This window comes from Argopecten irradians, chromosome 5 (genome assembly GCF_041381155.1).
Source record: "Argopecten irradians isolate NY chromosome 5, Ai_NY, whole genome shotgun sequence".
NCBI lineage: Eukaryota > Metazoa > Mollusca > Bivalvia > Pectinida > Pectinidae > Argopecten > Argopecten irradians.
Window position 1 is genome coordinate 42,401,833 of NC_091138.1, and position 26,186 is coordinate 42,428,018.

Below are 26,186 nucleotides of genomic sequence, written 5' to 3' on the forward strand. Positions count from 1 at the left end.
ACATATAATAAGTAATACATTCAGATTTATATGTATATATAGGTTAACGTACACTTGTATATAGAATATATCGACTCTGATCTCACAGTAGAATGCGAATATATAATGGCTTGTTTTTTTATAATTGGTAATGTCATTTGTCGACAAATTGTATGGCCCCGGGCGAAAACTTAAGTCGTGTGTTCTTATCTGTGAAGATACAACTAAATACAATTAAAATATGATAATAAAAACAGTAAACACATAACCTACAGGCATAGTTTGTGCTTACTGAAGCGTAGTATAATAGTAAATCTGTGGTTCAAGCATATTTTTGAAGAATTTATCTTTTCGTGGCGATTAATTTCATAAATTCTGGTCAGAGGGAAATGACGGACTTAAATCTAAACAATATATAACTCTCGCATTCCCAGACGCTCAACACTGAACGAGCGTGTGGTCCGGTTCGTATTTAAATTTTGTAACCAATCGTGGGCGAGCTGATGTAAAAAAAAAAAAAAAAAAAAAAAAACAGGAAGGTATAAATACGACTTACAGTCGATCCATCTGTCGGTGAATGTGAGGTCATAGTTTTACTTTTGTGACGTCGTAATCATTGCAAGGTGGGAATAATCGACGGTTAATTATTTTGGGATCTCGTAACCTCCATATTTGCTTCCCGCATAACAACAATGGTAAGTCTTTCAGCTGAAAATAAATTTAACGTTGAACAAGTGTGTCTTGCAATATATCTTGAAAATTCAAACTGATATTTGGGTATGTGTTTCTATCAGGTATAGAAATGCTTTGTAGCTATTTTTTTGAAAGCTTCGTTTTGAAATCACAAAATTCAATATTATCGGAACAACCTCTCGTTCGGCTGGTGTCGTTTCGGTGGCGAGAAATTGGGTAATCCGGGACGACCAATTTTCACTACGTCAGAAGCGGGAAATTAAGTCACCGCGAATAATAGACTTCCTCACAGTAGACTTACGTTTTTTAGTTACATAACGGCTGACCATCTGGTTACTGACCCAAGCTAATCCCTAAAATAGAGCAAAGAGCCTAAACCGGCACCTTTAACCAGCAGCTAAGCAGACATGTAGGCTTTTAAATCAGTGTTATGAATGGTGGTGTGCTAATCCTACTGACATCTGCTAATCTGATAACGGTTACAAATGACATTGGCAGTGCCGGGCAGTGACAATCCGCCCAGGCGGTATTTAGAATGACATTGACAGTGTCGGGCAATGACGATCCATTCCAGACGGTACTAGGATGACATTGGCAGTGCCGGGCAGTGATGATCCATCCAGGCGGTATTTAGAATGGCATTGGCAGTGACGGGCAGCGACGATCCACTCCAGACGGTATTTAGGATGACAGTGGCAGTGCCGGGCGTTGACGATCCACTCCAGACGGTATTTAGGATGACATTGGCAGTGCAGGGCAATGACGATCCACTCCAGACGGTATTTAGGATGACATTGGCAGTGCAGGGCAATGACGATCCACTCCAGACGGTATTTAGGCTGACATTGGTAGTGCAGGACAGTGACGATCCACTCCGGGCTGTGTTTAGTATTGGAACCGGAACCGGATATGTAGAAACGGGCATTCAGCAAAATAAAGCGCATGATTTAAAGGATTTCTGAAGTAAAAACGTATAATTTCAGTTTATGTTGGGAATGACTTTATATACTTTCACCGTTTCTAATGCATAGTTATACACGAAGGGTTACAACATAACCACACTAAATATTCTTATTTAGATATCACTGAGTATATTCTTAAAGTACAAGATATTATAAATTATTTGTAATGCCTGTATACAGGCTCATAATTAGGTTCACTCCAATGCCCCGTATAAACATAAGAGACATTTCACTTCGACTATAGTGTATGAACGAAGCAACTTCATGTGCTTACTTTTTGCATATGATAAATGCTCGTTTACATATACATGTATTCTACTACATTGTATATCAAGGAACACTGGTCAAAATTCAGTGGTGTTACCGTTGAGAGAGAGAGTGGTCGGTTTAAACATAGAACATGTCATTAGGGCGTGGAATCGGATAATAAGATTTTGTCTTGGGAGCTTTGTTTCGAGTGACAACATAGACTGGCTACGAATATCACTTTTGGTCTTGATATAAATTTCAATCACATGCCAATCGACGACATCGTTATATTAAGGATGAGTTGTGTGATATGGTGGTGTAAGACAAATATTGTTTTAAAGTTCACAACTTTATAAGTTTCACCGAAAATGAAAATCAAGATTAGGATGTTTTACTTCATATTTTATACATTTAAAAATTGTTTCTATTTGTTTTCAAATCTGGATCGTTCAAATTCATTTTATTAAGCACAATTCCTAATCATTCTCTTTGCAACGTTCACTTTACGTTAGGATACAAAACATGTTTTCCCCAAAAATACATTGTTTTACACATATTTTTTACGTGAAATACCTCAACAAAATTCGCTTCATGTATATTCTGTACGACATGCACATTGATAAAACTTGAACATTACAGATCAAAACGTTTATTTTTAAATCGTGATATAATATATGCAAATTCAAATTCATCCTATTCTTGCAGTTCATAAGTATTTTATAGATAAATTACGCAAGTGTGGATGTGGCTTCCTGTCCTTATCCTCTCGTATGTCCCCCGACAGTATAAGATGTACGTTAACTTATGATGATTCACTCGGACCAAGGATACCTGAATTTTGTCAAAGTATTTAAGCATAGAAGTCACTATTTTTTAATTTCATCGGGGTATGAAAGAAATTTTGTTTTCAAACTGTGTGAATCAGGGTATTCTCACAAAAGATTGCGAACAAAATTTATTTCAAAACCCGATGAAATAAAAAAAAAATAGTGACTTCAATGCTTATAATTAATTTTCCAGGCTACTTTATAAAATGAAATACGTTTACACGCACGTTCTAAGGGATTATTTTTTCCAAATCAATACGCAACGTCAATGTTTCTATTGTGACGTCACGATAACGTCGGGTTTCCGCGCCATTCTCGGATTTTTTTCCATCGTGGCATGAAAAAAATGAATAAGCCAATCAGAAAGCCAGAAACTACGAGAAAATTAATTATTAAATCGTCAAAATTAACTGTTGCCAGAAGTCGAGGTCCCAAGCATCTCTGACACATTTCAATTCTGTTCCTAACTTGAGGTGATTATGAGTTCTCACAGTAGACAGAGCTGAACTTTTCCTGTTTGGTTTTCCAGTGAACAGTCAATCTTGACTTGAATTGATTCAGGTTTTCTGAGACAATAACTTGTGCAGTCAAAGAGTTCCAGTGGTTTACTAATTTTTGTGAAGAAAATTGAGTCTAAAATGAGTTTCCTCTGATATCACACATTGGGCGTTCGAATTCTAAAGTTGATAGTCCTAAATCTAACCGCCTTTCCGTGTAGGTTTTTTGTCAGATGGATTTGACGAGTTTGGTTGGTCTTTGTACGTTTTCTATGGAGATCCTGTTGTTGTTGTCAGACAGTTGAGGTATGTTCCAGGTAAGGCCTGACAACTTGGACTTGTATAAGTTACACAAAATATGCATTGACTTCTTCAGGGAAACTTTTTAATGACCCCAATATACTTGATTAGACTTTTGACATACTCTTGGATGTGATTTATAAAGGGCTAGATATATTAAAGACCATTTATGGTCCTAGCTTTGATTTTTTTTTTTTCAAATCGTGATGTTTTTGAAAATATGTATATGAAATAATTCTGACAAACTGTTGTTTTCTGTCAATAACTTGCAACTGAAGTCGATTATGTTTTTTAACCATTTACAAGTACTCGTTGTTTCTTTCTTGTTAAAAAGCCTTAATCCAGCCTGTCATTCCAATTAGAATTTTCCAGATTATTCTTCGTTGATCTCTTAATGGGTACATAAAATGAATGTCCCTAATCAGACAACGTTAATTATGGATTGTTATCAAGACTTCATTTGTTTTTTTAGCAGGACGATTATTGGATAATGAAATGGATATGTTATTTTTGGGCGTTAAGAAGACTATTAAAGTACACTTTCAGGTCAGAAATAGACCTAAAATATGTAATTTCCTTGTTTGCGCTTATTCGTCGAATTAGTTTCAAGAAGCGACAAAATTCTATCGCTTTTGAAAAACAACATGAAAATAACTTTAAACATGAATATCAACATGTTTCGTGTACATTATTCATTTGCTTCATTTCATCTTTTCATATCTTTGCCAAGCATTCGTTTTAAAGGATTTTTGGATTGTCCTCCAGCTAAATGTTCTTAAGTAATGATTTATTTCAATTTGGCAACCTTTTTCGTGATGCACAAAGGTCATGTTTCAAACAAAAGTGAAGCCTCAGATCGATTCTCTTTTTGAATACACAACTTTCCAAATAAAGTACTCGTCTTAGAAATCTAGGTCAAATACTGGCCAAGTTGAAACTATGACAAATCTGGGCCAGCCAAAATCTAGGTCGAATCAGGACAAGAGAAAATCTAGGTCAAATCCGTGCCAGACGAAAACTAGTTCAAACCATTCCGACCAAATTGAAATTTAGGACAGTCAAGTAAAATCTGTGTCAAAATTGGCCCATGTGAAATCTTAATCAAATTTGGCAAGGCAAAATTTTGGTCAAATCTGTGTAAGGCGAAATCTAGGTCACATCTGGGAAAGGCGAAATCTAGGTCACATTTGGGCGTTATGTATCTCAATGAAACAAATAATTACATAAGACAGGAGAAGTTTATAAAGGCACATATATATGCTTTTTATTTGTAAATTGCCTCAAAAGCTGTCTATAAAAATAATTCTGGTACTAAACTCTAAAGTACATCGATTAATCATAGTATTATAACGAGTTAGATGTCAGTGGGATAGGCATAAGAAAATGTATTTACAATACACATAAATGATTGTGCATGATTATCTTTATATGATATAACAATGAAAATAACTATAAACTCACTATTCACGCATTGCTCAATTATTCATCGAAAAGAAAACCTTATTCCGGATGTTGGATTATTTCATCCGGAATTTCGGTCTTCGTATCAACCAACTTGGGAACGCATGCATACGGTAATACGACATGAAATATTGCTTGTTACTATGCGCAATGGGCAACATGTAGATCTAACAAAACCTCGAATAGTCTTGTCCGTAGATACAATAATTATGTAAATTCTGGTTTCAATTCGAGAATATTTTATTTTTTGGTATTATGACAATGAAGCCTTGTCCTTTTGATGAAAAAGGCCTTCCGTATATAAATCGCATGCAGAATGAGTGTTATACAATGCTAATGTTTCAGGAAAATGTTGTTTCCAATGTTGATGGTCAAATTGACTTCTTTTGGCCTCCCGCAGGATGCATGGATTACAAGTTAGAAAAAAACATCTATCATTGCACTCCGATGAACTGAATTAAGCAGAATATCCAGCTCCATTTAGAAATGATTGAATAATGAAAAAGACCTTTTCCTGACAGTGCCATCTTGCAGTAAATTCGATTATATCTTTTGTCCTAAACAGTAAAACAGTAATTTTTAAGCGTAAACACGTGTAATAAAAAATAGATATAGTGTTTAATATAAACATAAAGTCTCTCAAAATTATACGCATATAAACAACAAAATAAACGAAGTAAACATTCTAAACTTAATATTTGTGACATCAACTTATTTTCTTATCAGAAGATAAATGTTTGAATGAATCACGCCACATCTATACTGCACAAAAAAATAACCATTGATGGGGATCTATTTCTGATAAGCCAACAAAACACGTGCCGAAGTTATCACAAAGTTTAACAGGCAAGGTGTTGATGATTGTGATGAAAGCATTCTTAAAATTATTCATGCGTGGTATTTAGATTATTGCTATAATACAAGTCCTGCAAAACATCTATTAAATTCGTATCTTCTGTTTAAAAAATACTCCGGGCTCTGCCAAAGACGTATGAACATTGCTTTGAAAATTAAGGTGGCATAATGATAATTGAGGAAAAAACAAATTGAAATATTTAACAAAAGTGTATAAGAAATACTTATGCATTTCTTGTTTGATTGATTGATAACAATTTGTTCACGTGAGTTTCAAAATTTATGTTAAAGCATAAGTTATAAGCATATAGTAAAGCACTAGCATTCAACATAAAAGAATTATTTAAACACCGAATGGAAACCTGGTTTTCTACTTTATGAAATTAATCTTAGATTATCACGTAAGAAAATAAAAGCTAGTACATCGTGCCGTAAAGTATCAACTATTGTATTTAGTGAAATGGCACTGGTTACATTTTTAAACAATATGAACATGAATAAGATATACCACCTAGAAAAGACTAAATTATATAATTAATTATCAAGATGAGTGTTTACGTGTGACGTCACAAATTGAATTGATAATCCCTCAATAAACTACGATTTTTGGCATTGGACCATAACATGTCGTACAAATCATCATCAACAAACCAGCATGTTATATATGTGAATTTCTTAATACAGCACAGTTCCCTCGTTTCCAGCGTTGCCAGAATCATCTTCCGCATCAAAATTGAACACGCCATCGATTTTAGTTGCGAGATCGCTTTGTCGCCTGTTCAGGCGAGAGATTTCATCATCGGTAGCGTTGCTGGTGTGCTTGTCCGGGTCCACCTGGATTGTCGTGTTTAGTCGTGACTTCGGGATTTCTCTTTCCGGTTCTACTTCCGTTACAATTACGTCACCATCTTCCTCGCCAAAATTCATAACAGACTCCTGTTGAAATAATCAAGACTTGTCTTAAACAGAAACATGAACCATGAATTTCACCCCTGAAGAAACGTTTAGACTCTTCTAAATCGAACACTTGACAAGTCCATTATGAAATTTCAGGGGGTTAAGGATTGATCGCTTCTATCTATAATCACGAATTACCAAAATATCGGTTATTAACGAAGCCGATTGGACTCATTTTGGTAGAACAAAAAAAATCGCGTAATAACGCCAAAGTGCCGCGTAATAACACCAAAAGTTTCGCGTACTAACGCCAAAAGTTTCGCGTAATAACGCCGAAAGTTTCGCATAATAACGCCAAAGTTTCGCATAATAACGCCAAAGTTTCGCGTAATAACGATAATGCCAAAAGTTTCGTGTAGTAACGCCACAAGTTTCGCGAAATAACGCCAAAATCCGCGTCATAACGCCAAAAGTTTCGCGTACAAACGCCAAAAGTTTCGCATAATAACGCCAAAGTTTCGCGTAATAACGCCGAAAGTTTCGCGTATTAACGCCAAAAGTTTCGCGTAATAACGCCAAAATATCGCATAATAACGCTTAATATATATAAGTTTCGAGTAATAACGCCAAAAGTTTCGCGTAATGACACCAAAAGTTTCGCGTATTAACGCCAAAGTTTAGCGTAATAACGCGATTTTTTTTCTTCTACCAAAATGAGCCCAATCGGCTTTCGTAGTTATAATTCTAAAAAAAAAAAAAAACCGTTATTCATAAATCTTTACAGTTATTTACCTTTGGTATGGGGTCATCAAATCTTCTCCTGGAAAGAACATGAAAATAATGGTTATAACAACACAATGAACCGAGTCTATAAACTCAAAACTTAATGTTGTTATGGGTGAAAAGAATTATCTAAGTTTGGTACATTAGCGTTATATTCATAATTCGTCTTCAATATTATTTCAGTATTCAGCATTTGAAGGTGATCGCTACGTAAATAGTTTTAAAACCAACTTTAATCGAATTTCAATTAAACTAGTATGAATGCGAATATTTGAATCCAGTCTAATGTTCTCGAATTATAAGAAAAGACTGATAATGACTGTATGCAGAGCAAAGATTTAAAAAAAAACACATTTCATGGTATATTTCTAAACATTTCTTCCGGTTAGAGAGTATGTTAGTGCATGGCACATCCTGGTCATAATGGTACTGAATCAGATCTCTATCATATTGTCAATACGATCCATGGAGAATTATTTCGCTTTGTTTTACTGGACGCAATAGGGTTTGTTAAATAAACGTCCTAGAAACAACAGTTGTAATTTAGGTCAGCTTCCTGTGAGCAGGCAATGTGTTGCGTGTGGGAAGTGCGTGCGTGTTTTTGCTAGGATCATAATAGGAGTTGAATTTTCAATTTCAACAAATTTTATTTCAGAAACATGAAAAAGGACTGAACAACAGGTATTGCCTATTTAAGATCTCTCCCTACTAGGGTGAATAGGTTTAATCCAGGTTGGCTTTCTCTAGTATTATATCTTATATGTGACGGTGTAGAATAGGATTTTAGTATGTAAATAATACTCACTGCTCCTTAATCCAAGAATCTACAAAACAAAACAAAATTTACCATTAGATTTTTAGCACACACACACACCGACATAATATCCATATACAATTTGTTTTTTCTAAAGATGTCAAATATTACAAACATTTCTCTGTAAAATAGTTTAATTTATATCGTGTCGACTTGAACATGATTTAAGAAACTTGTGTATTCTAGTGTAAACTTGGGAATTGTTCCTTCAATATAGTATTATCTCAACGAAGCATACAGCCACAGACATCCCCAAAGGTCAATATATCAACAACAAAGCAATCAATTATCTTTCTCATGACTTTCGGAGGTCTACTAAGCAGTTTAGCAGAAATGGATTTTATTGCAGTGACAAATGGTATTAATGACCAAGAAACGTATTTACAAAACTATAGAGTTTTAAGATTGTAGAGATATATAAATGATGTTATTAAAGTCTCTGATTGTGGTCCATAGGACGTATTCCAAAACCTTTTCTCAGCAGCGAACGCTCAATATCACAAACTGCTTATAGCAACCTTGTAAGCAATGAAAATGTTTCCTGTTCTAATCTCAAACCAATTAACAAACCAATTAACCTACTCAGTTAATTGGTTTAACGTAAAAGCACTTGAAACCTTATTGACATCAAAATCCTAATTTAAAACGGACTACGAATACATTATCTAGTCTATACATTGCATACCAGTTTCCATTAAGACTCATTACTTCCCGAAACGTGAAACTTTTGCTTACAAAATGAAACCCAGAGCTAAGCCAAGAATCGATATACTTTGAAAAAATATCTACTGTTTTTTTTATTAGCCTGCTTATTCATATTCATGATAAAATTAGCAAGCTATACTTTTAGTCGTTTTCCACTTCCGGTTTGATCAATCACTTCCTTTTCAATTTCCTATAACCACGTGTTATTATCCCGTTGAAACTGACAATTCTGGTACGTCTACAGCAGATGTAAATTTCCTTCAATAATTAATTAGGTACGGATATATATAACATAGAGCTAAAGGTAATGTCGATATAGTGTTCATTCCAAGGTATGAATATTCATGAGCATCTCATATCCAGACAGTCGACTCAGTTTAACATCAAACAAACGACACGTATACGTGGGTAACTTTGTGTTACAGGTACATACCATACAGTTATTGACCTGGTTTGAGAGAGACATGAAGATTTGTTTCCCTTCGTTATAGTCTAGTGGAAATCTTGTCTTTTTATAGCGTTATCTCTCTGAAGCGTACCCGAAGTGACATAGAACAACAAATCCAACCTGGTCACATTACACAGCAAAACCAGTCGTCCCATTCCCTTTATGCTAAGCGCTAACCAACTATATATCAACCAATGGAAGAAACCATCGCACTCTTCCTCACAGGGGCAACAGCTCAACTCAAGGCCCAAAATGAGGCAAGGTCAAGTAAGACGTTAGAAAAAAGAAAGTTGGGATCCCAAATTTAGTTGGCTTTAACAATATCGTGCTGCAGCACTTGTAATTCCATGTTTGAACAATGAACCTTCCACGTGTCTTTCTCTACACAAAAATAAAGCAATGTTCAACATTTTACCAAATATTTTTCTTCTTTTTGAATTAAAACACAATTTATGGAGTAAAGCATTGAGGATTGCTTACCTGCTTTTTGATAAGTTGTTGTAGTTGGCACCATGACCTTTGTTGACCTCATGGAGGGCGGATATGACGTCAGTTGAAGTGACCTCTCAGGTTCAATAACTTCGACCCGCCTACCCTTCAGAGTTGCAAATCTGACGTGGCGGGGGATCTTCACCTTGTGACGGGCTAACTGATATCGTGGAAACCATCTATGCCTGTTAAACAAGTGATAGATATAAGTTATAAAAATCATAAAACGAGAAAAAACTTGGACAACATAGGTGGATTTACTGAGGTACTTGGGTTGTAAGTCCGCCATTTTGTATCGCCTCACCGGTAGGTGTGTCATATATTGATATTTTTTTAGCGGTGACTGGTGTGAAAAAGACCAGGATAACGGAACTCAGACAGGCTTTGAACAAATCATCTGATATATTTAATAAAACAATCAGTACTTGAATTTCCTCGTCTACATTGCATAGGTGAACACGACTTTCTAGTGACTTAATATGAGATATGGACATATAACGTTTTTTACTAGTAAACCGAAACAAGAAATAGATCTGTTTGCGACAAAACCTTGCCATATAACGGGTTTTTTTACTAGTAAACCGAAACAAGAAATACATCTACCTGCGACAAAATGTTGCCATATAACGGGGTTTTTTTTAACTAGTAAACCGAAACAAGAAATGCATCTACCTGCGACAAAAGGTTGCCACTAGTAAACCGAAACAAGAAATGCATCTACCTGCGACAAAATGTTGCCATATAACGGGTTTTTTTTAACTAGTAAACCGAAACAAGAAATGCATCTACCTGCGACAAAATGTTGCCATATAACGTTTTTACTAGTAAACCGAAACAAGAAATACATCTACCTGCGACAAAAATTGCGATATAACGTTTTTTTACTAGTAAACCGAAACAAGAAATGCATCTACCTGCGACAAAATGTTGCCATATAACGTTTTTACTAGTAAACCGAAACAAGAAATACATCTACCTGCGACAAAAACTTGCGATATAACGTTTTTTTACTAGTAAACCGAAACAAAAAATTCATCCATCTACGACATAAACTTACCATATAACGTTTATTACAAGTAAACCGGAACAAGAAATAGATCTACCTCGACAAAACTTAGCGTTAACGTTTAATACATCTGTCTGCGATAAAACCTTACCATTTAACGTTTTTTACTAGTAAACCAAAACAAGAAATAGATATACATGCAACAAAAACTTACTGTTAACGTTTTTTACTAGTAAACCGAAACAAAAATTACGTCTACCTACGGCAAAAACTTACCATATAATACCCATTGTAATGATGGCTACTAATAATATCAGGTAAAACACCGCCGCTATACTGGAGGCCACGAGACCAGAAAGAGTGTAGGTGTCGCATAGTCCACCTGGAATAAAAACAAATATGGTAAAGATTAACATATTCTCACATATATGACAAGAGTTATCCAGCGTTTGCTTAAGGAAATATTACTCACGGGCATTTGCAGACAAAAATAATATGACAGCATATCTTGGTAATAAGATCAAAAATATTACCAAGACGTCTTTCATAATATGTTTATTAAAACAAAATGCATACACATGTAGTCTTATATTGGTCTTTCAAGTGGATAAAATTATTTTAATCGAGTGTAAGATTTATGCATGTCAACACGATGCTTGCCTAGTGTTGACAGCAAAATCTTACAAGAGTGTTGAGGGATCCATGTCCACTTGCCAGACCAATGTCACATTATTTTTCTGATACTTGGAGGAAAAATGACGAAATAGTTACTTTCCAACAACGTCATTATGCGTCCACAATGATGACATTATCGACAAGACACACCGTGTTCAATCAATAAGTAGGTCACACGCGCTTGACAATGACGTGAGGTCATCAATATATGCGATGTCCATTGTCGACTACGTCATTAATTTTGACGCAATGCGACGTCCATGTGATGAAGCCTATGACAGTGTTATGAAAATGTTTCTAAACAACTGAATTTTCAACATTATTCGTTAAAATATCGGAGAAAAATATTCTGTTATGTGGATAGGGATAACTCGACGCTTGTGAAAGATATGAACCGTCAACCCCGCCGTCGGGTTGACCAGCCATAATCTTTCACTTAGGTTTCGGGTTGTAATGTCCTTGTGCTGGCAGTCATACTTTAAAATGTATTCAGGTTTTTATGATCATAGTATTGTATGATATGGTGAGAAATCCGGTTTACCAGGAAGTGAAATACAATTCCTATGTAACAATCTTTTCAGCCATTCATTGTATACATCATGCACTAGTACTTCGCTTTATCCGACAATATATAAAACATAAAATCATGTAAACAAAACTCGACATTTTGGTTTGTGTGTGGGAGTAATGTAATAATAGATATCTTCACATTTTAATGAGTCATCACGCTGAAACGCTTATTTTTCTGTAAATGTAGTTCAAATTTATTACATTACCACATTAAAAAATTAAATTATGGTACCACATGTATCGGTAAAAATCCTTTTTTTTATAGGAAAAGAAGTAACTTTTTAAGCCTTTTCATTCGATTCATTATATGAAAGATTTTTTGCTTTGTCCAATTTTACATAAAATATTTACGTACATAATTATTTTACAGAACATCTAATTTAGGGTGTGGTTTTTTACCATTTCGCTTTTCAATGACGTCACGTGAAACACTCTTTGCTTTTGAGCGAACAATACATATATGTATGCGGGCATATTATATACGTGTATACAGATATAGCTTAAGATTAATTTGTCCAAATCTGTCAGTAAGGAAGAAGAAAAATAACCTTAAGTCATAGCTGATTACTTGAAATAGCAAGACATGATACAATGAGGTTCATAATTATAGTATTAGATTTTAACAATATCTCTGTCATCGCGTCATAGATCCATTATATTCAGTTCGTATGGCGGTGCTTCTCTTCAAGGTCCTATGTACATAAAGAATGCGAACAATTGGCAAAGGTAAAAAAAAGTCGTGGTCTTTTTTAATTGCTCTACAAATATAAGTAGTGCCGGGACCAGGAAGTCTGCAGAACTTAGTCATGCGATCGTAATAATGACGTAAAATATATTGTTGTGTTCAAAACTAAATATATTCTTGTCATACCTTATATTTTTACATTTAAAAGTTTATATCTTAAAGTTAAATCATAGTAATTTTGGATTTAGCCCACCACACGCGAAACCAATAGTCATCTTTCCAAAATATTGAAAAGTTCAAATGGAACCGACCTTAGTTAGACAACGTTTCCATGGTAACAGAAGCTGAACGACAAAAAAAATAATGCACGATATGTTCTTGGTATACATTTTTTATATTCATCTTTCAGTCTTTTTTTTTGCAATTAAATACAATACACAACTATAATTAGCCACGCGGCTTAATATGGTATTAATCATACATGATGTTTTAGATCGCTGTCCGCATATTTTAGGGGAGTTTCTCATTAACATCGTACATTGTTTAACGTAGACAATTACACACCTGTTTAATCAATTACATTATGTATACACATAGACTATTAGTTAAGCGTACAGACGGTGACTGTGTATTTATGATGTAATTTCGGAAAGTTCATGTATACTCTCAACTCTCAAATAAAAGACTGTCGTGAAAAATCCCGAAATAGTTTGTTATAAACCGGTATTTTTAACAATACTTTAAGACGAACGCGCCGGGTGCTGAACTACACACAATACAACAGCATGTACCCTTTAAAGTTTCTCATATATTAATGGGGTAAAAGTTCAAGTAATGGTCGTTTAAAACCAGCCATGCATGTCGATTTCAGCCGATATTGAATACACTATCACTGATATTAAAATGTACAACTTGTCTGGTATAGACTGTCAATTTCAATACAGAAAATCAATTTGACACTCCATGAAGGCATATAGAAATATCACGAACTGAAACGTACATGTATATGCATGGAACATACTGTGAAATAGATAATAGTAATGAATTACATGTATACAATGTGACAATGTGTTCGTGGATCAATACACTGTATAGTGTACAACACAGGACAAATCCTGAAACTAGATACACACGGGTATATATCGAAACACAAACGTATAATAAAATAATCAATGATTTTTCACATGACATACACGGAACAAAAGTATTCACCTGGGATAAAGCTGAGAATCAGTAGAATAACTAAACCCGGTTTGGGCGTGCACTTTCTTACTTCCGGTGCCATTTTGGGTACTTTAGAAAACCGTCCACAAACACTTTTACACGATTATCACGCTAAACAACACTTTACCCCCGATATGGTGTAATTAATCTTCCAGGATTTTCCTCGAAAATCGGGGCGAAAACCATTCGAATATTCTTCTATAATTTCATATAGAACACATCCTGGTCTAGAAGATAGACCCACACTATACAATTCGCACACCGGGTATATACACCTGTGTGTACCTGTCCGGAACACATTCAGGGGCGTGACTGGAGCAGTGCAAATACATTCAATGAAGCACGCTCACAATTAGAGCGACAGTCTGGTCGAACCAGTCTATTATCTTCTCATTTTCAGAGATGTTACGTTTAAGCGAAAATGTTCCCTATATATCTTAAAGATTTAAAACATCATCAAATATTCAAGTTGCTGTCCCATTTTTTCAATATAAATGCTTGTCGCGAAAAACTGGTTTTGTAGTTGCGCCTTTCATTCTTTGCGATATACATATGTGTATTTGTCAAGTAAACGTGTGTGTTGAACCGTATCGTTGTAGTTAGGGAAAGCGCGCCAGCTATGACTATTGAAGTCTATGGAAGACTATAAATAGTTTCTTTCTGAAGGTAGGGAAACGGGTAATACCGGTGAAGACATAATACACAATGAAATGGAATACTGGAGCAAGTTAATATCATTTCATTTTTTAGACAGGAATAAATCTAATATACAAAAATGTACACTAAAACAATTTTCTTTGATTTATAAAAAACAAAAACAAAAACAAAAAAACAAAAAACAAAACAAAAACGATGAATGGTCTTTTTCGGTAATTACATTTGGTATATTATTGAACAAAACTCTAAGGTATTTTGTTTGATTTATATACTTCAATGAAAGCTGCAACTATTTGTATTCAGCATATGTTTAAGTGTCGATTCATCGCTTGTTTACGTACATTGTGTCATGTTTGTGACCTTCAAGGGACTTTGTGACCTCACGAGACAGCCTCAGGTGCGAATTTGGCTTAATAAGGATAACTTCATTTATAAAACCTACCTAGTTTAAGGCTACAGTCTAAATAACTTACCTGTAATATATGTGACCCTTAAGGAAAAGTAAAGATCGTTAGCGAGTAGGAATGTGAGATTTTGTTGCTTTGTGCCGCCATTTTAAACACTTCATTTTTTTCATGCATTTTCTTACATTGTCGTACGGTACATTCTAAAAATACAGACAAACACATTATCAAATACACGAAGAAAGTATCATATTTAGATTATTTGTTTGCATTTATGATTTTATTTCACGCGCCACATTAAACACAGATTGTATGATGAGATTGACTGCTAACTGGAGACAAGATGCAAAAGTGTTATATAACAGCTCAAACGAAATTGTAAGCTGCCATAATATTAAAAAAAAAAATAAAAAAAAAATAAAAAACAGATAAAATAATGACATGGCGTATTTTTCCAATATAAAAGTAAACATATATTGTCAGAGTTTTCCTGGCGTGTTTACCCCTCACCCAAGCATAATATGCAACAGCGCAATGAAAACAAAATAAAAGTCTCCATCCTAAAAAAAAACCAAAAAAACTTTTACCATTTTTGTCTGGTCTGTTTTTCTAAACAAACTAATTTTTCGTGAAAAAAGTGATTTTTTTTCAGCTGTGGTTTAGGATCTCGTCGGATTAACATGTTTTCACTGTACATTGTAGTTGTAAAAAAAATATCCATTCAGCTTGTTTATAGAGCGTGGTCGACTATCCGAGTATACGAGTTACTGCTACAGTAAAACTGGGAATTTACACTGAAGGAATAGTTGTAAAGAATGTTTCATGTATTTTCAAGTTTAAGTTTTTAAGGGACTAAATGGTTAAAAGATCATATAATATTTTTCACAATGATCCTGAAACAATCCACTGCATAGAAGCTTTGGTTAATACAAGTATATTTTAAATTTCCTCTAGATATTCATACCATGACAAACTACTACTAATAAAAATAGTTAAAACAATAAAAAAAAACATTTTGAAAAACAAAATTAATTTCAGGTATAACAAGGTTATCAGAAGTAAATAACATAATAAATATATGTGACTCAAACTATGAACTCTTGAATTTACGTTGTAAACCAAATGTAAAGTGTAGCCTGAAAAATACGCGGGGAAGGGTTGGCGGTTGGCGAGAAACTTCTGTAGCTTAAACCTGGGCAGAGGATATTAGTTAGCTTTTCATTGTTTGCCATCATATAACTAATTTGGATTTCCAACTGAATGAAATATAAGTTATCGTCCCGAATAGAGAAAATCTTTCGATTGTAAACGTTGATATGGCATTAAAAACACTAATTGAGTACAAAATCACGGGAACGCGCGATATATGATTTATGCACAGGTATTTTACTGACATTTTCTTTTGTAAAATACATTATCTTAATGAACAAACCAACTCAAACTGCACGTTTTAGGAATACTCCATCATTCCATCTACGTCAAAGTTTACTCAACCTAATTTATTTACATTTGTATTAAGTGCAATAGTCTGCACAGGGTTCTGAAAAAAATGCTTTCATGATGTTTCTTGGTTTAGCAATGTTGATATTTGAAAAACAATTAAATGTAAATGTAAAAAAAAAAAAAAAAAAAACAGGTATATTTTCTATATACCCTTTTGGTGAACTATGGTATACTGCATGATGAAAAAAAAGAATAGAATTGATGGACGAAGCCATGCTTCAGGATGGAAACAAATCTGAACATTGCCATACTTCATGTTGAAAAGAAAAAAATGAACATTGCCATACTCAATGATGAAAAGAAATCCGAAAATTGTCATACTTCATAATGGAGAAAAAAATCTGAATATTAGCATACTTCATGGCGAAAAGAAAAACTGAACATTGGCTACTTCATTGCACACTTCATACTGAAAAGAAAATCTGAACATGGGAACACTTAACATTGAAAAGAACAACTGAGCATAGTCATACTTAACATTGAAAAGAACAACTGAACATGGCCATACTTCATGTTGAAAAGAAAAACTGAACATTGGCCATACGTCATGTTGAAAAGAAAAACTGAACATGGCCATACTTCATATTGAAAAGAAAAACTGAACATGGCAATATTTAATGACGGAAAAAGAAATCTAAATATTGAAACATTTGTATATTTTTATCACAAACACTTCACAGTTGATTTGAGGTAAAAAATGAGTTTTGTGTCGTATCTCCATCACACAAAAATCTATCCAAAATGATCCTTAAATAAAGCTGAGCATTTTGTTTCTGGATCAATTTGTAGAATTATCAACACATGAACTTTTTTTTGCATGTGTTGTTACAATATGAAAGTGCAACTCAGCATTTGCATATCTTTCGGCGTCCCTTTTACAGCCTACGCAATCCAGCAGCTATATCTACCTAGTATACATGGTGGGTTTTTTTTTTGTCTGGCGGGGTTTGTCATTTAGGTTATCTAAATGATTTGAATTACCGAATGGCATTCGTGCTTAAATTAACTTAGCTGTTAATCTGACGCTAAACCCAATTAGCCAATCAAGCAAATGGCACTTGATTTGGCGTGGTTAGTTTTTATTAACAGCCAGGGTTAAATGCAACCCAATCACATGGAGTAAAACCACCGACCAGCGGTCAGTATCTGGCAACTGCCCCACATGGGATTCGAATTTGTAACCCAGAGGTGAAGGGCTTGCAGTAACATGTCGAGACGTCTTGACCACTCATGTGACATTAATGAACTACCAACTGACGATAAGATACTAAAAATAAATCTGGTTTTCGATATATTTTCTTCGTGAGATTAAAAAACTCACCGTTCTGTATCTAGCCCTTTAAGTAAGTACGCTACACATAGATTTGGTGTGTAATAGACTATTACAGCCTGTCATGACAGCTCTGACAAATACACAAACAACTGTACGACTTGTGTAATCGTCTATACGATGAACTAGCCTGAGCCTAATTCTCTCTTTGTATAGCTGTTCTCCGGTTTACTCTAGAACAAGATTTGAATAAACATTAACTATAAGCATCGACCCACTCTCTAGTGTATGTGTGTGTACTTAGTGTGGTATTGTATGGAGCTCGACCGACCAGACGACCATCATTCTCCAGGCGTTGGTCGATTGGAAAGAACGGACCACACCTAGAAAATGCATATTAGTCATTGTGTCGACATGGAGTTCTTCTGTTTGAAATTCAATAAGAAGTTGAACCGAATTCAACTCGAAATGTTCAAATTACAGCGAATGTTGAGACGGTTTTGTAAATGATAAAACTTATGTCACGAGGAAGCGTTTCTGCGTATTCAAGGTTGTTCGACACTATTATATAGAATTTTAAATATAAGTACAAGTCCCATTCGACCAGACTGCCTAATGTGCAGAGAAGGTATTGGGTTACCATGTTGACAGAACACAAAAGAGTTCCATTATATTATATTGTATTTGCACTCAGTTACTTTAATTGTACATAAAACGAGATACCCCAATCTGTTTATATATTAGTCCCTGGGGAATGTTGCTTTCAGCAACTGTTAACCATCTGTACAGTATTTGTTTGCAAAAGACGATACTGAATTAATAAAACATCGAGTTTCAGAATACAGTATGCATTTGATGTCTGAAAAGTCACGTGCGACTGTTTGCATTGAGCAACAAGAAGGACGCTTAATATTTCGGTTCAGGTTGGGGATTAATTTTTTGTCATCTCATCAGCTTAAAGATGATCTTCTGTGTTTGCGTTTTTATTTGGTGACAGTGGTATATTCATGTCTATTTATGACAGAGTAAACTTGTGTTATCATTATAGTGCGATCTCATTAAAGCATACTGCCAGAATCACCGGTCTGACGGTACACTTGGTTGGCAGTCAGATTACACAGTAATCCTGACAAGGGCCCCAATCAGTCTTCCACCTCAAGTATGGAGAGCAATGTGCAGCAACAGTAGGAACGCTTTTCATATGTATCGATATATGGCTCAGCCTTGTCTAGACCAGCGAGACGTTAGAAAAAAAATTATCTCTAGAAAAGTATTATCCTTAATTCAGTCTTATACGAGGCCGCAAAAGGGTAGCATGATCAAATCTTACACACCTCCGGGGAGAATCGTTAAATGTCATTTAATCATTTAATTGGGACAATTAAAGAGAGTTTATATTGGATTTTAATTGGCTGTGCACAGTGGTACCTGTTAATGTTCGTATGGTCATAATTTTCACTGAGATAGGGGAACATTTTTCTGATGACATTACGTCCTTGATGAAAGTGTAGTGTTTCTCCCACAAGGTTGAGACACGCAAGTGGCAGCAATGTAAAAGCCTCAGACTCGCGCTTTCAGTAGTAACACACACAGTAGTCCCTCAAGGGACATCTCTTAATAAGGGATAACGTGAAAAAGTTTTTGCTATTTTGACCCAAATCGACTAAATGCCCTATATTTTCCTAAATGAACATCTGTCTAGATGAAGACGCATGCTTTATCTATTACATTAATATTCGCGGATTATTTTTTTGCGATTAGAATAATGTACATGGAACCACGAAATATCTCCAGGAAAATAATCGGATAAACAGTATATTAGTGATGTTCATGTGATACCAGGTAAGCAACACCAAAAACTAATCTTCTTATATATTGATAATATATGATCTACCAATATATGTTAGAATAGACACAATGTGGGTGGAACGATCATGAGGAGACAGGATTTACTCTAAACTAATTATAAAAGATATTGTGAAAGACGATGAAGATCTTATCGATATGTATACAGCGTACTCGATGCTTGTGGCTACAGTCGCTTCAATGCCTTCCGTAGTAGGTAAGTAATGTCAATGCTTGACCAGGTTACTACAGGGAGGGTAGAATTATCATACAAATTAACATTGTTGGCATTCAATGCATTTTCTAGATCAGTGAACATGAAGAATGATAATCAACTATGTGTGACGCTGGGTAGAAAGTAAAAACTAACCTTTGATATGTGAAACTAGTGGTTTAATATGTAATGTTAAAGTCATATCATACCAGGTATACTGTAACGTCATTGACTGTTGCATAGTTCTTTAAAAAAGTTTGTTTTAGTGGCCAAGTTTTTTCGAGTGTATGCTCCCATTATTGTAATTTTTGTAGATTGACGCCTCCTGGGTCTAAATTGCCAAAACACTGTAGAAGAATTCAAATGATGCGTATTAATGACGCGTCATGGCCTCTTTGGATTATATTTTTTTCACTGTTTGCCAAGACCTCGTAATTCTTATTTATTTAATGCCTTTTGATTCCATGGTCGGGGCTCTATTATCATATTGTAGTTTTGTCCTCCTGGCCATGGACGTTTACAAAGGGAAAGCGTACTAGTTTTATCTTACAGATACCAATATGACCATCTGATATTTACATAAGTCAATGTTTTTACTACTTCTCGGACTAAATGGGACCCACCTAGTCATGTTCAACATTTGATTGATTTTCTGTCAAAAGTTTCCGAATCATTTTCGCTCATCTTGACTTCGATTTAGGCCTGTCACTGCATGATTTACAACAAGATTTTTTTTAAACATTATTTTATCATGAAAAATTATTGGGATATTGGGATTTTAATTTGTAGTGCCGTAAACCAACTTGATTTCGTGTGAGATATACTTTCGCGATTTTCGCGACTATGATAATTCCGTGAAAGTTCATCTCTCAGAAATTTCATGAAAGTTTATCTCTTCAAAATTTCGTGAAAGTTTATCTCTGGGAAATTTCATTAATGTATATCATTTACTTTGATGATAATATGAAAGATATTACAATTCAGGTTTTCAATCCGCGAACATTGATCTCCGCGAACTTATTTTGACACTGAAATCGCGATTTTTTTTTATCTGCGAACGAAAGTTGATTTGCAGTAATCTAAAGGGCATATTTCCGAAGACGGGTCAATGGTGTTGCAGATATGTTGTTTTCACAAAGCTTGTGTTCATAGAAAATAAGCAATGATGTGGTAAGTTTGATCAGATTCTGCTAAATTTTAGTGAACAAAAAAATTGACGTTCTGAGATGGAGAACTGCGACAAACGTTCAAAACATGTTATTCCTTAAAGTACATTGACCGTTTGTTATCTCTAAATACAGTCATTTCCACTTTTTATCTCCTTGACATTACTTACTTATTGAAAAGTCACTGACACCTTATGTTTGATTTTTTTTATCTCTTTCGAGTCCTTTCACGGACAGAAATGAAAACAGAACTATTTCAGTAATAACTTGTTGAATTCAGAGTTTCACAATGACTCGACTCTAATCGGCAACAATATTGTCTCTTAAGCAAGGTCAGATGAGTCTCACGAAATTCGAAACTGCTGTAGATTCAAAAATGTTTGAGGTGACGCAATTGTGTCATAATGAAAGTATGCTTATAGGATTGCCTGCTATTCCTTTGTCTTTCTTCTCAATAATAAAATAGATCAAATGTTATTGACAAATAGAATGGTCAAGTGAGTAAAACGCAAGGACACTGCATCTTTGATGTCTCGATAAAGAAGTATTTCCGAACTGTTTATGACGGGTAGAGCGTATGTTGAATTTTTGGTAACATTAACAACCAAGTCGGCCTTTCGGAACTTCACGGATGAGAGGAACACCTGTTCGGTCAGAACACGGTGCCCGAGTCATTCTGATCATGTTTGATATTTTCGTTGGCTATATCCTGTAATGGCGGTGGAAAGATAACCCATGACGGCACCATTAACAATAGTATGGTTAGCCTGTCAATGTAAATACAAAACATTTTTATTTTACCAACACCAAAATAACAAATCTAGTGATAAATATTGTAATTTTAAATCATAGATTTTCGAAACAGCAGGACAACAGTTCTAATATTATCAGAGAAAACGTGTAAAATGATGATTTAGTAATGTTTTCCGGTTGACCAAGCTTTGTAGGTTTGTGTCCCAGTCTGTACGTAGGCAGAAGGAGATAAGACGTCATGATGACACAAAGAGGGTCAGTAGAGGACACGGCAATAGTCTGGCTGGACAGGTGTGGACAAACAAAATCCGTAAAACGTAAGTTTATTCTACAAACTATTGACCATTGGAATTCAGAATCTCTAAAACCATGTAAACGCTTCTACATATTGCAAAGATTGATTGGTCCTTAACATACATATCTGTTTCAATTTTTTTAGGGTTTCTGGATATATTGATAGAACTGTATTTCATATATATAGTATATTGATTCAGAATCTCTAAAAACGTGTAAATGTTTATCCATAGATGTTGCTATACTGCAGAGATATCAATTCTGTTTTTGTGTTTGCTTTCTTTTTTCAATTTTGAGTTTAGGATTTTCAAAGTGTATCAATAGAACTGAATTTCATAAATATTCAGATGTGTAAAGACCATTTAGATTTTGTATTGATTCAGAATCTTTAAAACCACGTAGACTTTCTCCATACATGTGACTATACTTAAAAGATATATATATATCGATACTAACTATAAAATTCTGGTTTTTTACTTAAAGGGTATCAATGTGTACTAATACAACTGAATTTCATAAATATTCAAATTATGTGTAGACCATTTCAGAATCTCTAACATCATACAGACGTTTCATTATATTATGTTACTATACTGCAAAAAGATATAAGGTTGCTTAACATAAAATGTTTGGTTTTTTGTTGTTGTTGTGTTTAGTTGTTTTGGTTTTATTTTCAGTTTAAGGAGTCCTATCCCTACATGTATAAATAGAATTATGTTTCTATATAGCTAAACTATCACTTTCAGGTTAAGTTGCTATATTTACATTTTCACTGCAGTCTTACCAAACGCTGTTGGCAGTCATATAGACAATGAACTTCAAGCGGTTATTATGACATAATTATCATTGTGACGATAGCGAATGATTATTATATTATAGAATGATGCAAAATTCCTTGGGATATCATCATAAAATTGTAACCAAATGTAAATATAAGCATTGAACATCGTTTAGTTGATATGAATAGCCTATATGAATGCCAACTGAACAGAGGCAAATTCAACTGGAATTTGCCTGCGCGCTTCATGGAATTTGCCAGTTGGCATTCATATTAGCTATGAATGCCAACTAAAAGACGTTCAATGTTTAATTACAATTTCACTGCAGGCCCTCTTACCAAGCGAAGTTGGCATGCATATAGTCTTTTAACTTCAAGTGTGTTTTATGACGTTATTATCATTGCGACGTCACAATGGTCATACAATTATAACCAAATGTAAACATAAGCATTGAACGTCTTTCAGTTGACATTCATAGCCAATATGAACGCCAACTGAAAGACGTTAATTGCTTAAAGTAAACCAGCTGTGTTTTGCGGCGATTTAATTTCGCTTTTTCACACTTTTAACTTTTTACGCGGTGGCTTAATTTCACGATTTACATTTAAACAAATTTTGTACTTGTAGTTTGCTTCATTTTCAGATTACTGTCTTGATAACTTTGACCATAAGCTAAAATTTTGAATAAACTATAGATTATAGTATAGACATAGTCTAAATGTCATTATACAAGTCATGCTTGTTATTTCAGATGTATCGACAAATTTGTAGCTTCGTCCTGGTGGCAGGTAAGAAAATGCATTAGTTTGCTCTTTATGCTAAATAACAGAATTTAAAAATACATTTGGATTGAGATTTTTGGTCATATGACGAATATTCTTCGTTAAAGGTTGAAGTTGACGTTTTTGTTGTTGTGCAGCAATTCATGAGGAGAGTACACGACATAAAAGACATATTCAAGTTAATCCTTATCTTTTTATCTAATCGTGTTAAATTCTAAATTTCCTGGGGAAATTTTGGGGAATTTTATTTTGTAAAATAAGGTTACATCGTTGTTTCAGCTACTCAGAGACGACATTACAAACGATGACGTCATTTTTAACTTCTTATGAGATAATAAACAACTTTTATACCGATGAAAAGGATCATTACATGCAAATTTTAATGATCCCCATATTTGTGACTTTTTATATTAAAAATATTCATTTCAGAAAAAGATTTAACTTCAAAATTGCAAATGTAATACAAAATGTTTTTTTTAAGACAACAGGAAAACTGAATGCAAAATTGAAATGCTTAAAACAACACGGAGTTAAGTCAAGTGCCAAAGCATATATTCAATTCCACGTTTTAGAGTTGTTAATCACACGTGAGCAAGACCTATTGATATTTTATGCCGTGATGTTTTATGTTTATAGCAACACTCCTGAACCGGCGCCATGTCGCTGCTGTAACCGCGTTTAGTTGTTCTGGTCGTAATATCGGATTCTACACCAACCCAGACGAATGTGAAAGCTATTATATCTGCACAGGGGGGTCAGACGTCACACCTATAGCCTGTGCCTCAGGCCTGCAGTTCAACAGTCAAACCAAATTCTGTGACTATCCAAAAAATGTCAACTGTAACGGCAGACATTCAGCTATTGCTCAGCCTCCCCAAACACAGCGACCAGTGGTTACCTTGGCGCCATTTACAACCCAGTCTCCAATCAATTTGAATACAAACGGTCCTATAACGAACGTTCCTCTACAAACTGGACGCCCGTTGTACACAAACCCACCACAGCCAACGTTTCTTCCTCCGGCATTGACACAAAATCCTCTACAAACAGGTCGTCCACCTTACACGAATCCACCACAACCAACTTTCCTACCGCCAACAAATTCTCCCTTGCAGACGTTCGCTCCTCTACAAACTGCAGGCCCGGCTACATATGCTCCGCTGCAGACGGCCAGGCCAGGTTCTAACTTTGGCAGAACTACTTCTCCTCCAGTCACAAACGCGCCGGTTCAGACGTCCCGACCCGGGGGAATCTTTTTACCACATTTCACGAACAGACCACAAGCAACCAACGCTCCACATCCAACACAAGGACCACAGTCCTTCCGTCCAGGTAACACATAGAAATTAATCTAGTACTCACTCGGTATACAACAAGGTATTCAAACCCAATTCTACTTTGTTGTTTGTCTCTCTTCATTGTTGCCAAGCACCTTGCATTTGATTTGTAGGCTTGGTATTTCATTTACAATTGTTTTTTTGAAATGAAGAGTATTTACTATACATAATGATCAGAAGAGGAACATGTACTAGACAGAGTTGACAACTGATGAGTCAAAAAGATAATTTGTTAGTTGCACTTTTGTGTGGAAATCATTCTAATTCTATACAAAGAGGAAATTATATTTTTCAGATGGAATAATTAATGTTTTCCTTACAAGAACGGCGTTCTTGGTCAAGTTAACACAACACTGTCATACAGCTTATTAAAAAAACTATCACCCCTAGTATATTGTATTATAAGTGATTTAAGTTTCGATGCTTGATATCCCCATTTTCTTCTGACGCGTATCAAACCATAAAATTCCTACATCTGCTGCCACATCAGTTTTTACGATTTTTCTCTTAGAATGTCATTGGAATAGTTTTAGGAAGCCAGGAATTGAATTCATAAGTACATCTAATTCGTGTGGTACCTTCTTATGAGTTGTTTTAAGTCCTATCGACGGTAAATTTTCTCTTTTTTTCTCTCTCTCTCTTGCAAGAGAAAAATTTGACTCACAATGTAACAAGCAAAACAAGAAATATTCCCTATTTTCGTTATTTTCCTTTTCAGCAATCAGCAGTATATATGTGTATATATATGTACATATCATCGACAATGATGATATTTTGGATGGTTTTATGACCAGAATACTAGTATACATAACAAATTACTTGTTTTCTTTTTCTTGGCAGTTTTACCGACCAGTAACATATGTTTTGGTAAGATAGACGGCTATTTTACCGACCCTAAAGACTGTGGATACTACTATCAGTGTTCCTATGGTCAAGCTATCCGAGAACCTTGTCCACCCCGATTGGTCTTTAACGAGAAAACAAACGCCTGTGACTACACACAAAACGTACCTGCTTGTTCCCAATACCTTGTACAAGGCGGAAAATAAAACATCATCAATAA

At 34.8% G+C, this 26,186-nt stretch overlaps 2 protein-coding genes across 2 annotated transcripts; one reads left to right on the plus strand and one right to left on the minus strand.

Annotated features, from left to right (window-relative positions):
- Nucleotides 1-4,741: 4,741 nt before the first annotated feature.
- LOC138323919 (uncharacterized) lies at nt 4,742-14,428 on the minus strand. The gene is made up of 6 exons (XM_069268859.1): nt 14,108-14,428; nt 11,242-11,347; nt 9,951-10,144; nt 8,309-8,327; nt 7,513-7,540; nt 4,742-6,759 (listed from the first exon to the last, which is right to left on the minus strand). The coding sequence occupies exons 1-6, from the start codon at nt 14,178-14,180 to the stop codon at nt 6,499-6,501; spliced, it is 681 nt and encodes a 226-aa protein (XP_069124960.1). The 5' UTR covers nt 14,181-14,428; the 3' UTR covers nt 4,742-6,498.
- A 7,677-nt stretch (nt 14,429-22,105) lies between these two features.
- LOC138323920 (chondroitin proteoglycan 1-like) lies at nt 22,106-26,186 on the plus strand. The gene is made up of 4 exons (XM_069268860.1): nt 22,106-22,248; nt 23,756-23,792; nt 24,423-25,118; nt 25,964-26,186. Exons 2-4 carry the CDS (start codon nt 23,756-23,758, stop codon nt 26,170-26,172), a joined length of 942 nt encoding a protein of 313 aa, XP_069124961.1. The 5' UTR covers nt 22,106-22,248; the 3' UTR covers nt 26,173-26,186.

Coding starts and splice junctions, on each gene's coding strand:
- LOC138323919 (XM_069268859.1), bottom strand. CDS start 14,180: ATGGCACCGGAAGTAAGAAAGTGCACGCCCAAACCGGGTTTAGTTATT. Junction 10,145..11,241: donor ATTACAATGGGTATTATATG/GTAAGTTTTTGC, acceptor CTTGTTTAACAG/GCATAGATGGTTTCCACGAT. Junction 6,760..7,512: donor TTGATGACCCCATACCAAAG/GTAAATAACTGT, acceptor TTATTTCAACAG/GAGTCTGTTATGAATTTTGG.
- LOC138323920 (XM_069268860.1), top strand. CDS start 23,756: ATGTATCGACAAATTTGTAGCTTCGTCCTGGTGGCAG. Junction 23,793..24,422: donor TAGCTTCGTCCTGGTGGCAG/GTAAGAAAATGC, acceptor TTATGTTTATAG/CAACACTCCTGAACCGGCGC. Junction 25,119..25,963: donor ACCACAGTCCTTCCGTCCAG/GTAACACATAGA, acceptor TTTTCTTGGCAG/TTTTACCGACCAGTAACATA.